Source organism: Hemicordylus capensis, chromosome 4, assembly GCF_027244095.1.
Source record: "Hemicordylus capensis ecotype Gifberg chromosome 4, rHemCap1.1.pri, whole genome shotgun sequence".
NCBI classification, from domain to species: Eukaryota; Metazoa; Chordata; class Lepidosauria; order Squamata; family Cordylidae; genus Hemicordylus; species Hemicordylus capensis.
Window position 1 is genome coordinate 277,904,536 of NC_069660.1, and position 14,439 is coordinate 277,918,974.

The 14,439-nt window shown below is 40.7% G+C and overlaps 1 protein-coding gene across 4 annotated transcripts in view; it reads left to right on the top strand.

The window, feature by feature from the left end:
* The window catches only part of WWP1 (WW domain containing E3 ubiquitin protein ligase 1), a 91,799-nt gene that overhangs the window by 31,637 nt on the left and 45,723 nt on the right, over window positions 1-14,439 (top strand). For all 4 annotated transcript variants that reach the window (XM_053245135.1, XM_053245133.1, XM_053245137.1 and 1 more), the window contains exon 3: window positions 11,951-12,092. In XM_053245135.1, the coding sequence (XP_053101110.1) occupies window positions 11,951-12,092 (142 nt within the window). The remainder of the gene's footprint in view (window positions 1-11,950; window positions 12,093-14,439) is intronic.

Consider the following 14,439-nt stretch of genomic DNA (forward strand, 5'->3'; position numbering starts at 1 on the left):
GCACATACCTCTTGCCTGTGAGCTCCCTAGAGGCATCTGGTGGGCCACTGTGTGAAACAGGATGCTGGACTAGAGGGGCCTTGTGCCTGATCCATCAGGGCTGTTCTTATGCCACCCCCAATTTCAGGCAGGGAGAATAATGTAAGGTAGTAAATGCTTGAGCAGGCTATTCCCGCCCCCACTGGATACCATCGCTTAGAGAGCAGTTGAGATTCTGTAGTTACTGGAAGCTCACAAGGTTATTTAAACTGCTCTCCTCAGTTTCAAAAGAGGTTTACAATGAGGGGTAGGGAGCTGCTGTTGAATAAAAGCAAATCCTGCTGTTCTGTTGGTCATAAGGAACTTACCACAGTTTTTTTTATTCATGCCTGTGTGCTGTAGACCAATTGGCTTTGAGTTCTCTTAATGCAGACATGCCAAAAAAAGGAGAGGGGAGATTGTCTCTTTCACATATTAAGAGGAAACACTAGATGCACACACAGATGACATACACGTGCCCACTAATTTCTCGAACACTTTGAGGTGTTTTCAGAATACAAGTCTACTACTACTACAGATACTTATATACTGCTCTTTGCCAAAATTCTCAAAGCAGTTTACATAGAGGAAAAAAAACATAAATAAGAAGGTTCCCTGCCCTAAAGGGCTCACAATCTAAAAAGAAACATAAGGCAGACACCAGCCACGGGAGAGATGCTGTGCTGGGGCTGGATAAGGCCAGTTGCTCTCCCCCAGCTAAATCTTAGAGAATCACTACTCTAAAATGTGCCTCTTTGCTTAATTAGCATGGGTACCTCAATTAGCAGGGGTACTAACAAGAGTCGAACAGAGTTTTTGTGCATGTGAGTCTGAATATAATGATCAGTGCAACATAGGGTTGAGCCTGTGTTCAGCTCAGGACATCTAACACATCTTCTCATTATATGCAAGATAAGAATCCAGAGGTAGCAGCTAAAAGGTGTAGCTGAAAGTGGCTGATTGGCAACAAGCAAAGGATGTGACTAACTAGAAAGAGTTAACAAAAGCAATATGCACAGCAATTCCAACTTAAGCAAGCACACACACACACCACCACACCACACCACAACTTTCATAAGTTCTACTCTAATTCTTGTCCTCTAACTTTGAATTCTGTCATCAATCTTATTTCTGTCTGTCTACAATACACATCAAGCAGGACTCAATTTACCCAATACTCCTGTATATAAATATTTCAGAATTGGAGCATAAATGCAGCCTATACCCAAGTGGATCAAAGAAGGATCTGTTCACTTGGCACACACACACACACACACCCCCGGATACCTTTGCTGCTGATTAAAGTCTCTCTTAGATGTTGCACAGATTATAACATGAAGAGGGGTTATTGAATGAATCAAGATACACCTACTTAAAACAAGTCTTTGTTAAACCAGAGAAATGCTACTCCTTACACAAACCCCAACTTTCTCAGCAATGAGAGGGGGAAAGTGTGGGGGAGGTTTTGTGGCCACCCAGGCTACCACATTGGACCTGAAGTTACAAATCCAAAATTATGTGAAATCAAGGCCTGTGTCTGAGTCTACTTTATTAAGAAATCAATTGATGCTTGAACTCTGAGTGAAATGATTAACTCTTGAGAAACATGCCAGATTGTTTGTGCTTTGCTATTTGGTGATTGCCTTGGGAAGGCAGGAGATAATCCTGCATTTCCTATGGAAGGATGCATTGTTTGCCTTAATCAGATGCATTGATTACTAGTCTCACTTATATATCCTATTGCTGTTACTTTGGAATGTTTTTAGAATTTCACACAAAGCAGATTTACACAAGAAGCGATTTAATTGCTGTCTCGCACATATAGCTTCGCGTCTTCCTTCTTAACATCTTTGACTTTTAACACTCTTTGAGGCAAAGGCAGCAAACGTCTATGGACAAGAGAGAATACTCATCTGCAAAGCTCGGAGATGCCAATTTGTTTTGAGAATGTCAATAGAACAGCTCCTTCTTGACAACAGAAACTGGGGATACACAGGAGATGCCCATCAATTTCCCCAGACAAATAGACATTGTCACGAGCAATTAACTCTTTGAGATTCAGGAAGGATGCTGATATCTGAGAATACTCTACGTTGATATCAAATAATCGAACAACTATAAATAAATGAGCTCTCCAGACAGGGCTTCAGCAATTTTTGCCTAACAAGCAAGACTTGCTAATCAGGCTTGGCTCACAACAGAGGGAGCAAAAAAGAAGAATGTGAGTTCTGGGAGTATAAAATAAAAATGGGGAAGGCAACAGAAATCACATCAGCAGCAACTCCTTGGACACATACTCCAACTTCCTCAGCAGCTACCACCGGTACAGTATATGGGTAATGTGAGAATCCTCTGAGTAATGCAAGGAAGGACTCTCAGCCAGAGCCTATGTATGTTTATTTGGCAGGAAGGGGCTTACTGTGCTTGGTGGGGCTTGCTCCCAAGTCAATGCACCTTTGTCCCATTCCTACCAAGCACAGCTTTTGGGGTGGGGGGAGAGGGAGAGATAGAGGCAACTTTGGACAGGTACTGCATACAAAGGAAGACTGGGATCAGCAGCATAGCCTCATGTTCTCTGTGATTGGCAAGAATATTATTATTATTATTATTATTATTATTATTATTAATGTTATTAATTTGATTTCTATATCGCCCTTCCAAAAATGGCTCAGGGCAGTTTACACAGAAATATAATAAATAAATAAGATGGATCCCTGTCCCCAAAGGGCTCACAATCTAAAAAGAAACATAAGATACACCCCAGCAACAGTCACTGGAGGTACTGTGCTGGGGAGGGATAGGGCCAGTTACTCTCCCCCTGCTAAATAAAGAGAACCACCACATTCAAAGGTGCCTCTTTGCCAAGTTAGCAGAATAGCTGCCAGTCAAGCTGTTCTGGTTTCTGATTGCTTGGGGGCAGTCCAAGCATCACCCTCAAGAGGGGAAAAAACGCATATACTAATTGTGTGAGGGTGTGTGTGTGTGTGTATTTCCTTTTTCTCTTGTGGGAGAAAAAGCAATCAGAATAGTTTGACTGGCAGCTATTCCAGCCAATCACAGAAGATAAGAGGATAGGCTGCTGATCTCATTCTTCCTTTATATTTGGTACATGCGGTAGCAGCCATCCCCCCCCCCCCCCCAAAGGTAAGAAACTTGCCTAACTTTTCCTCTACCTCTCCCCCCATCTCTCTTCCTCCCTGCAAAACCCAACAATTGGTGCTTTGTTGGAGAGGGGCACAGCTCCCCACTTACTGACTGATTACCCCCCCCCTTTTGTAGAATTCTACAGTTTTAGAGTTGAAAGGAACCTTGAAAGGTTTCTAGTTCAACCCCCTGGTCAGTGCAGCATCCACGAAAGATGGTTCTGTCCAACCTCTGCTTGGAAACCTCTAGCAAAGAAGAACTGCACAAGACAGACTGTTCTACTATTGGATTGCTCTTACATTAGGAAATTTTGCTCTTTTGTAACATCAACCTTGTTTGTAATTTACAAATTTCTAAACTTCTGTATTCCTAGAGAGTCCCTCAAGTATATAGAAACTACTACCTTATTTTTCAGCAGTCCTGTTTTACTTTTAAACCAGGGGTTCTCAACCTTGGGTCCCCAGATGTTGTTGGACTACAACTTTCATCATCTGCACCTCTGGCCATTGTGACTGAGAATGATGGGAGTTGTAGTACAACATCTGGGCACCCAAGGTTGAGAACTCCTATTTAAAACTGTTCAGCACTCAGCCATTGAGTTTGTTATCGGAAGGAACAAGTGGTGACTACACCAGTGCTGTGCATAGGATGCCCAAGGCTTGGTGCCAGTGTGGGAGATTTCTACAAAGAGATTGCTGGGAAGGGAGGAGGGAATGAGTGAAGACAGAGGGGGAAAGCACAGAGGTCAGTAAAATAAGAAGATGCATTACCTGGAAATAATAATAATAATAATACTCTGAGGAAGGTGAGAGCTATGCCAGAGGTCCAACCATACTGGACAGGTCTCACCAGAGGAACCAGACAAAGAGTGCCTCTCCCATCAACAATGAGATGTAACTTTAATAAATCTATACCGGATCGGTCGTCGCCCGGGTCAACAAGGACCGTGCCAGGTGCTGGAGTCCCTGGACATCTGGTGGCAAGTGGGCAACAGGACTCAGGATCTTCAGTTGAGCAACCAAGGCTGAAGACAGCAAAGTTACTAGAAGAAACGTCGCTTAACCGAAATCCATCAAACAGTAGAGGAGGAGAAAAGAGGCCTTGAAGACGTCGCTTAACCGAAATCCATCAAACAGTAGAGGAGGAGAAAAGAGGCCTTGAAGAATATATTAAGGACAGTGAAGAAGATGCACTTCAAATGGTCAATAACGAGAAACTATTCAACACCAATGAAACAAAGCAGGCCTACAAGAAAGAACAAGTCAAGAACCGAGCAGAAAAATGGAGAAATAAGCCCCTGCATGGTCAATATTAGCACAATATAAGTGGAAAATCAGACATCACCAAGACCTGGCAATGGCTTAAGAATGGTTACTTGAAGAAAGAAACAGAGGGTTTAATACTGGCTGTGCAAGAACAGGCACTAAGAACAAATGCAATAAGAGCCAACATCGAAAAATCCACAACAAACAGCAAGTGCCGCCTTTGTAAAGAAGCAGATGAAACAGTGGACCACCTAATCAGCTGTTGTCAAAAGATCGCACAGACTGACTACAAACAAAGGCATGACAAGGTAGCAGGGATGATACACTGGAACATCTGCAAAAAATACAAGCTACCTGTAGCCAAGAATTGGTGGGACCATAAAATTGAAAAAGTTGAAGAAAATGAAGATGTAAAAATATTATGGGACTTCCGACTACAAACAGACAAACATCTGCCACACAATACACCAGATATAACTGTAGTGGAGAAGAAAGAAAAACAAGTTAAAATAATCGACATAGGGGATAGCAGAATAGAAGAAAAAGAAATAGAAAAAATCACAAAATACAAAGATCTACAAATTGATATTGAAAGGCTGTGGCAGAAGAAGACCAAAATAATCCCAGTGGTAATTGGCGCCCTGGGTGCAGTTCCAAAAGACCTTGAAGAGCACCTCAACACCATAGGGGCCACAGAAATCACCATCAGCCAATTACAAAAAGCAGCTTTACTGGGAACAGCCTATATTCTGCGACGATATCTATAACAATTGACAATAAAATTCAGCCATCCCAGGTCCTTGGGAAGGACTCGATGTCTGGATAAAACAAACCAGTGAATAACACCTGTCTGACTGTGTAAACAAGAAATAATAATAATAATAATAATAATAATAATTTTATTGATTGATTGATTGATTGATTGATTGCATTTATAAACTGCCCCATCCAGAGGTTCTGGGTGGTGTACAACAACATTAAAAAGACATAAAAACACACAATTTAAAATACAATGCTAAAAACAACATAAAAACAATTCAAAAACAATTAAAACCTTTAAAAACCAATTAAAATACTTTTTAAAAAGAAGAACACTTTACAAGCCTTGAAAGGCCAGGCCAAACAAATAAGTTTTTAGGGCTCTCTTAAAGGCTGACAGCGAGCCTAAACTGCGGATATATGTTGGGAGTGCATTCTATAGACCATAAGCATCTACAGAAAAGGCCCGGTTCACCACCGAGTTGCCACCAGACGTACCGGTCGTAACTGGAGACGGACCTCTCCAAATGACCTCAATGAGCGATGGCGATCATTCCAAAGAAGGTGCTCTCTAAGGTAGCCAGGACCCAAGACGTTCAGAGCTTTAAAGGTAATAACCAGCACTTTGTATTTCGCCTGGAAACATATTAGCAGCCAGTGCAGCTGTTTTAAGACAGGCATAAAATGGTCTTTCTGGGTTGCCCCTGAGACTAATCTGACTGCCGCATTTTGAACTAACTGAAGTTTCCGAACTACGTACAAAGACAGCCCCACATATTGCTCATTGCAGTAGCCAAGCCTGGAGGTTACCAGCTGATGCACCACTGTTTTGAGATCGTTCTCTTTAAGGAATGGACGCAGCTGATTTTGGCTGCGTCTAATTTTGGCTAGATTGATATTTTCTTAAGAAGAGATGAGAAATCAAAGGAGTATAAATATTAAGATCAGGTGTCTCTGTGTTCTTTTTGAGGGATAGGGAAAAATCTAAATTGCCTTTATTACAGTGAAATCCTATGCACATCTATTCAGAAGTACGAGTTCCATTGAGTTCAGTAGTTAGGAAGGCAGAGAGAGGCTGACAGAAGCAACCTCCTCTTGGTGTTGCCTGGGAATCTCTGGTGTTTGTTTTTTGACTAGAGTCTTCAAGACTTGCCATTAGAAGTAGAGCAGTTACAGTGCTTTGACTTCATCACAGAGCTTCAGACAGAGGGAAAGCTTGAGGAGCAACTCTTCACGTACATTTGGGGACATATGGACTATTGGGTTTGGTGAGGGGGGAACTGCACCCCTGTTTGGCTGCCCAACATCTTGGAGGTCAGAGCCAGGGTGGAGCTCACACAGGATCTGTTGGTCAGAGTTTGAGCTGAGGGCAGCTCAGACGGAGCCATGGAGTTGTCAGAGAGGCAAAAATTTGGCCAAGTGGGTTTGTTTATTTAATGTGTCTTCATGCGTTTCTGAAACACTATTCATAAAAAATATACCAGAGTGGTGTACAAAGTGTTGAGTAATGAAACAAATAATGGTGAAATAAAGATTAAAATAGCAGAAAAACAACAGGTGGGTTGTTGTCAGTTGAACTGAGTCGGGCTGGTTATGGGTCTCAGGGGGAATTGAGCAGCTGCATGAAGCCTTCACCTCTTGTCAGAGCACAATTGGTACAGGCAGCCATCCATTGCCTATTTTTTGTTTTTAAAAGAGCCTGACACATTCAACCCCTTGCCCTAGCATGTGAGCCAGAGCAGAAGACACAAATCTGCAGTCCTCTGGAGATTATTATCTGGAGATCTTTGCCCTCAGGTATGCAGATCCCTACCTTTGTTTATGCCCCCCCCCCCATTTTTGCCTCCAACCCGATCAGAATGGAGCCACTGATTTTGTTCTAATGGCTTTTCGTGAGAATAATTATAGTGTTTCTGGCATCAAGAGTTTTGGCCTGATGTTCAGCTTGATCTGTTTAAAATGGCATTGTTTGCTACACCAACCCCCAAGGAGTCACTTTGTTTGATGTTTTCTGTAGCTAGAAATGAACCTACATTATCAGTCAGGATAAACAGATTTTTTAAACAACAACAACAACAACAACAACAACAATGGAAGTGGGTCCAACTGCAGGGAAAGAGGGTTAACCTTCCCTTCCCTACAGATGATCCTCTGTTGGTCTCTGGGCAGGCGGATTGCCTGCCCAGACGAGCAGTGGCTTCCCTGTGGCACTCCCATGCCTTGCTTGGGTACTCTGGGGGTAGGGCACATGGAAACGCTGCCGCATGGTGCACCCCACCCAGCCCCATTAATGCACCGCGCAAGGGAGCCTCCTCCCCCTGAGTGTGCCTGCTGCAGCTGCAAGCAGTGGTGGCAGACACCTGGTTTAAAAAATGAGGGCAAGGAGCACTTGCTCCCCTAACCTCATTTAACGAGGAGGCTACATAGGCGGGTTTGCCGCTGTGTAGCCGCCAGGATTGGGTGCAATCCCGGTGGTTCACACAATCCCGGTGGTTCACACAAGTGAGCAAAACCGGGCTGGGCTCCCTTAGCCCGTTTTTACTTGCTTGTGTGAATAGCCTCTTTGTTTTAGTAACAGTAGTTCAGTAATTACTGAGGCTGGCCAAGTCATTGATCTAGGAATTATACATGAATCTTTGAAACAACGTTTTCAACTTCTTAGATTAGTAGAAGTGACTTTAGAAAAACATCCCCCTTAAAAACAACAACTTTCAAGTGTTTCAAAATAAAGTAACACATTGCTTTTAAAATATAGATTTGCTAGTATAGGTGGCCCTCTTTATTAGCAGGGGTTCTGTTCTCACCTATAACCATGAGTACACAAACTGTGAATAAAGAAACCTTAGCCCATGAGAATCTAGGTGCTAAGTTCCTAACCAAAATAAGTGGGAAGGAGGGAGAAATAAGAGTAGAAATGCACAGTACCTTTCTCTCCAAGGCTCCAGAACCCTGGAAACCCCCAAATAGGTCGGATTTTTGGCAAGACATTTGGCAGACATGCAACAGAATAAAAATCAGTTGAAACCCTGGGCAAAGCATATGAAGGAGAAGTTGTGCAAACAAAGGTGTTTATTTTGGCTATAGAAGGAAATACAGTTAAGCATAAGATTAAAGAAGCCATGTACACTGAACAGCTGCAGCCAACTGTTAATGTTAGGGAAGAAATGAAAGAGGCAGTGAAATTCATTGTTCTATAAAAGGGTTAAAAATGTTCTGTAGTGTCATCTCTTCCTCTCCCCCCCCCCCATTTTTGCATTGGCTATTTAGTTTTAGTTGTTGTATTTAAGCTCAAGAGTTTCCAGTTGTTAGAGATAGAGCATTGAGAATGTTTTTGCTCAAGTTTGGAAAGATCTTTGTTTTTAAGTTATTTTACTTATGCATTAAAGCGGTCTTAATATCCTGAATTATTATTATTATTATTTTTAAATAAAGAGCCTCAGAATGGCTCCATCCATACTGTAAAATGGTGGCTGGAAGTGACCCCGGAAGTCATTTCCGACCACTCAGCAACCTCAAATAGACAAAGTTTCGCCCATTTTTGTACTGTGGACAAAGAAACCGGGTCTATAAGACCCGTCCGTCCACAAATACATGAAACCGCAGGTGCCAGGACTGCGGATAATGAGGGCCACCTGGATGTAGTTCTCGGATCTAAATGAAGATAACGTGCTGAGAATAAAATTGCAGAAATGTTTAGTACTAATTGTCAAGCTAAAGAATAGTACAGAGTTTTCAGGTAAAAGAAACCACTTCTCTAATTTCAACTCTCAGGTTATTTTATTACCGCTAGCTACAGTCTCTCTCCAGTGTCATTGATATAGTATATAGTAGGAATTTTCAAAGGCTTCAGTTGCAGGGTGAGAAACACAGTACCCTATGTAAAAAGGAAAAAGCATAGATATTTTGAAAAGCTTGGTGATACGCAACTTTCTGGCATTTTAAAGGTTGAAGCTCTGACACTCCCAGCTTTCTAGTGGTTTGTTTCTTGAAATTGCTGTAAATACTTGTAGCTATGTTGCTATGGTAACATTTCATAAAACATTCCATGGTTGGTAGCTGTTTAAGAGGAAGAAAAACACTTTGGATAAGACAACTTAGCCAGTGAACAGTAGGTGAAAATTACATGCTACTGACGTGTTGCTGTTGAAGTGTGAAGGAGGTGTCTGTTCATTTGCTCAATAATCATTCTTCCCCAGCTTCTCAAGGTGGCTCCTTCTGACTTGGGTAAAAAGCAAAATGGAGAGTATGGTGTTGATTTGCATTCAAAAATGTAGTTGTTAAGGAATTTACTAAGGGATGATATTGAGACAGAGCAGAAGCTTTTCTGTTGCTCTTAGATTCAACTTTTTTAAAAAAAAATTATTTGCAATATTCACATAACATAGAACAGTATCACATAATAACACAGTACATTTAACAATCATATTTTCCAGATATTACAAGAAAATCCAAAATCAGACCTAGTACTGTTAATATAATAAACATAATCTGCCCAAGTACGATGGAACTATGATTCTACTCTCACAGCCTGCATTAATCTAATCTTATCAGTGATCTTTTCTAAGAGTGCAATTATACCTTATTATACCACTGCTCAGTGGTATAATTGATACAGATATTTCCATAGTTGAACAATTTCACTGCCAAGATTTAAAAAGTTACAAGTTCCTTATTTTTTAACTTGGCATTATTTCCTACAAATATATGTAATAACCCTGATTCCAGAGAACACACCACATTTTGTCTCGTTATAGTTCTTATTTCTCCAAATATTTTTTGCCAAAAACATACCACCTTTTCACAAGACCACCACATGTGATAAAATGTTCCCTTTTGCTTACACCCCCTCCAACACTGAGCAGAATAATTATGAGAAATATATGCTAATTTTACTGGAGTTAAATGCCACTGATGTAAAATCTTCCATTGTAGCTCTTGTATGGAAGCTGACATGAATCCCCCAAGACTTCCATAATGATTGCCATTTACTCTCTTCTATAGGACTTCCCAAATTCATTTCCCAAATATCCTTCAAAGCTCTTGGGGGGTGGTGGTCCCCTATTTCTAATTGTAACAATAGTATATGAATTTTGGAAACTATCCCTTTTGGCTGATTCTAAGACAGAATTAATTTTTCAAAATGTGTAAGTGATTGAGTTACTGAATTTACTATCTCTTTATTACTCAAAATAGATTTAATTTGAAACCAAAATAACCATGGTAATTGATAACCTATCTTATTATGCTCAATCTGTTCCCTATTACATAACCCCTCCCCATTGAAAAAAATGCTGAATCTATATAACCCATATTTCCTCAACTAACTAATAACTGTGTTGTAGGATTTTTCAGTACTTATAGACAGATTTAACATGTACAATTTACTATCATCTCCAATCTGTTGAAGCCTGGAAAAAGCAGCCTCCTCCCCCCGCAAACTATTTCTAACGTTACTTCCCCCATTCACATTTTTAAGATGCATGTAGAAAAATGATCCAAGACTTACTTTGATGTTCCAGTGGTCAGATGCACATCTATGTCTGGCAAATGCCCCCAAAATTATATAGTGAATGTGTGTTTACATCTCACATTTCCATTCTTATATACTAAGAATTTCCACATTTCCATTCTTATATACTAAGTTGAGAATCCATGGTCATTTTCACACTGTACACAAAATGGAGTAAAACAAAGGGTAGCACCCCAAAACAGTGCACCGAAAACAGGTTACAAATTCAAGGGTACAAAAGGTACAGGAATTTTTATTTTTAGCAAACCAAAATGGGCATGTTTCAAGCATATACATTTCCCAGGAAAAAAAATAAAGAAGGTAATCTTTAGTTTAAAGCTAGTTTAAACTATTTTAGTTTAGTTTTTAAATCAATCATGGTATAAAAGGCTGATATTTATGTTTTTCTTACTACCCATATTTTGCAAACTTTTGTAACTGCATATGTTAAAATAAATATTGGCCCATATGCTGTGCAGTGCAATTCCAACATTCCTAACTGACTGGCGCTGCTGCACATGTGGAAGCCAGCCCTGGCAGCATTGCACAAGAGTGCAGTTGTGCACCTATGTAAAACAGGGTGCCCACACTTGCGCACTGAAACTTAACATCATTCCCAGTGTCAACTCCTGTTCTGCTATCCTTGATGTCAAAATGCAACATTTGCACAAGTGCAATGAGAGCGCAAGAGATTACTTAACTTCCATTACACAGCGTCCATGCAGCTATGGGGCCTTTCTGTGTATGCAACTTTGTTCATTGCTCTCACGCAATGTTAGGCTGGATGTCAGCCACAATTTTTTATCCAAAGATGAACTTCTTCCTGAGGAAGGAAACTTAACGAATAATTTCCTTTCCTAAGCACAATAAAAAACATTTTCATGGAGCTGCTAATCAAGTGACAACATCAGTCTTAAGTTTTCCTGGCCCTTACTGGTAAATAAAAAGTATTTGTTTTCTCTTAAAAGCAAGATAGCTATTATATTCAGATCACTTTTGTGGCCTGATAAAATGAATTTGTTCTTATAAAGAGTTACTTTGCTTAGAGTTATGTGACCTTTTAACTTCCTTTTGTACCTCATTTAGATCCACTGTGACTGCATTTGAGAGTTGAACTGGGTGGTTACATTTTTTAGTAAAAGCTGAAAAGCAAACTTTATTGAATTTTCATTCATTAATGTTCTGTAATTATATTAACATTGTCATTTTCCAACATGAAGTGTTTTTCAGTCATTAGAAGCAATGTTTTTGTTAGTTTCTAGTGCCAAGCTGAAAAGAAAAAAGAACTGGTTTGGTGGAACTGCAATCTATACAGAACTACTAGCAGATACTGAAATTAAGAAAACATCTAAATCCAACAGTTCTTCAAATCCAAAATGGGATGAGCAGTTGACTGTGTAAGTATTTCCCCACTAGCTCTAATATATTATGTGTATGACTTCTTTGTCATCACTGAGTGTTTGCAATGGGATATTTGCTCATTGGGACCCATTATCCAACACGTACAGTTTTGGGAATTGGTCCTGGTGGTCTGCTCCTCCCTGAAAAATATGCATACACAGATGATCTAGGGTTCTTCGCTCTACTGAACATGTTAGATGGCCATATCAGAGGTGAAACATCTATAGCGGGTGGGGGAAAGGAACTTGTGCACAGGCAAGGGCTCTCTTTTGTCTGTGCATCCCCCCTGCCCCTTGAGATACTGATTATATAGTTGGTGCTGTTCACCTAAAAAGTCTCCATTTTGTATTAAAAAGGGCATAAAATTTACATATGCTAATTTGTATAATATATGCATATTTTGCTAAAAACAGAATAATTTGTGAAATACAACTCACACACCCCTTTTTTCATACAGTTCAAACACCAGTCTTCCTCTGACTTGGATCACAGAATCCTATGGGACAAATGGTGCATTTTCTTTTCATTTTCAAGGGGGAGGAAATCACCACAGAATCCTTTCCACACAGTTCAAACACCAGTAACCTCTGGATCACAGAATCCCATGGGGCAAATGGTGCATTTCAATTTCATTTTTGGAGGGGAAACACACCCCTTCTCCACAGTTCAGCACTAGCCTTCCCTCCACAGAGGTGCATATAGGGGAAGCATAAGTTTCCTGACCTGGAGGGAGCTTGCTGGCTGCGCACCACAGCTGTAGAGCAGCAGAGACACACAACACAGTTAGAAAAAGAAGTCCCTCCTTGGGGCTACTGGGCTAGTCACAGTGAGTCACTGAGAAAAGGAGTCAGGTTGCTAAAAAACAAACAAACCACCACATGGCTGGGAAAATGGGATAGGAATTGCCAGCACAGCAGCAGCAAATGAACTCTTCCTCCTACACCCTCACAGCAAATGTTACTCATGAGTAAACAATGAGCCTACTCGTGGGTAATAGCTGCTGATTGATTTAAGCCACTCAGTGCTTGCAGCAGGATTGCTGGAACTCTGGAAACTCTCTCCAGCACAGAAATAGTTTCAGGGGGTTCAAAATAGTTGCAATTCGGGGTAAAAGTCCATATCTGGGAACCCTGTAGTACAGTGATCTGAATATGATTGGTGGGTAATGGAATATGGTTTTGTGGTAGTAAGGGAAGCCCAGAGTCTCCCCATCTGTGTAAGCAAATCCAGGATAGAATTTTAGATTCAGAATAACAACCCCCAAATAGAGATCTGTGTCTTGATTTGATAAAATCACAGCTTAGTTGGGTTCTTTCCACTTGAATTGAGGAACAGAAATCACTGTTCCTCAAGTTTGTGTGTATTAACACTTTCATACTGTACTTATAATTGTTCCCTGCTCATGTTTTTTTCATTAGTATTTTAAAAGCTTTTGTAACGTATTCTAAATTATTTGAATGTGTGAATATGTGTATTATTTCATTAATGATGAGTGCAGGACCTGCCGCCTCAGAGATATTTCAGGCCACTTCCTTAAATGCTCAGCTTTCATTTGTGTGTGTGTGTGTGTTTTAATTCTATCAGTTTGTTTTGTAGCAAACAACCTACTTTCCAGTCAACTTACCAAAGGCTAGTGTGACTGACCAGCAGTGGCACTTTTAAAAGTGTTTGTTATAATTATTAATTGAAATATCCTTAAACATATTACATAGGAAGCTGTCATATACTGAGTCAGACCATTAGTCTATCTAGCCCAGTATTGTCTACCCAGACTGGTAGTGGCTTCTTCAAGGTTGCAGGCAGGAATCTCTCTCCGGCCTATCTTGGAGATGTCAGGGAGGGAACTTGAAACCTTCTGCTCTTCCCAGAGCGGCTCCATCCCCTGAGGGGAATATCTTACAGTGCTCACACTTCTAGTCTCCCATTCAAATGCAACCAGGGTGGACCCTGCTTAGCTAAGGAGACAGTTCATGCTTGCTACCACAAGACCAGCTTTCCTCTCCTGATTAGAACATCTATATTTTGGTTTTGTGTGTTTCTCATTGATTTACTATGACCGGGCCCTTCCAGTGTACTCTTAGGCCTATCACAAATTTTTGATGCTGGTCCTGGATCATTGTCAACCAGCTGTTAACTGGCTTCAGTATCTTTTCTCAGAGCCTAAACTATGGGGTGGTTTTGACATTATGCCAAACCATGGTTTAGCACCATGGGTCTGAGCTTCAAGCTTGTTCACTTCCTCCTCCCTCTCTCTTTGCATGTGCTTATTCCCTTTTTTCTTTCTGGCTTGAGGCAAATCATAGCTTGGGCTTTCATTCAAATAAGCCAGTTGGTTTGCACTTG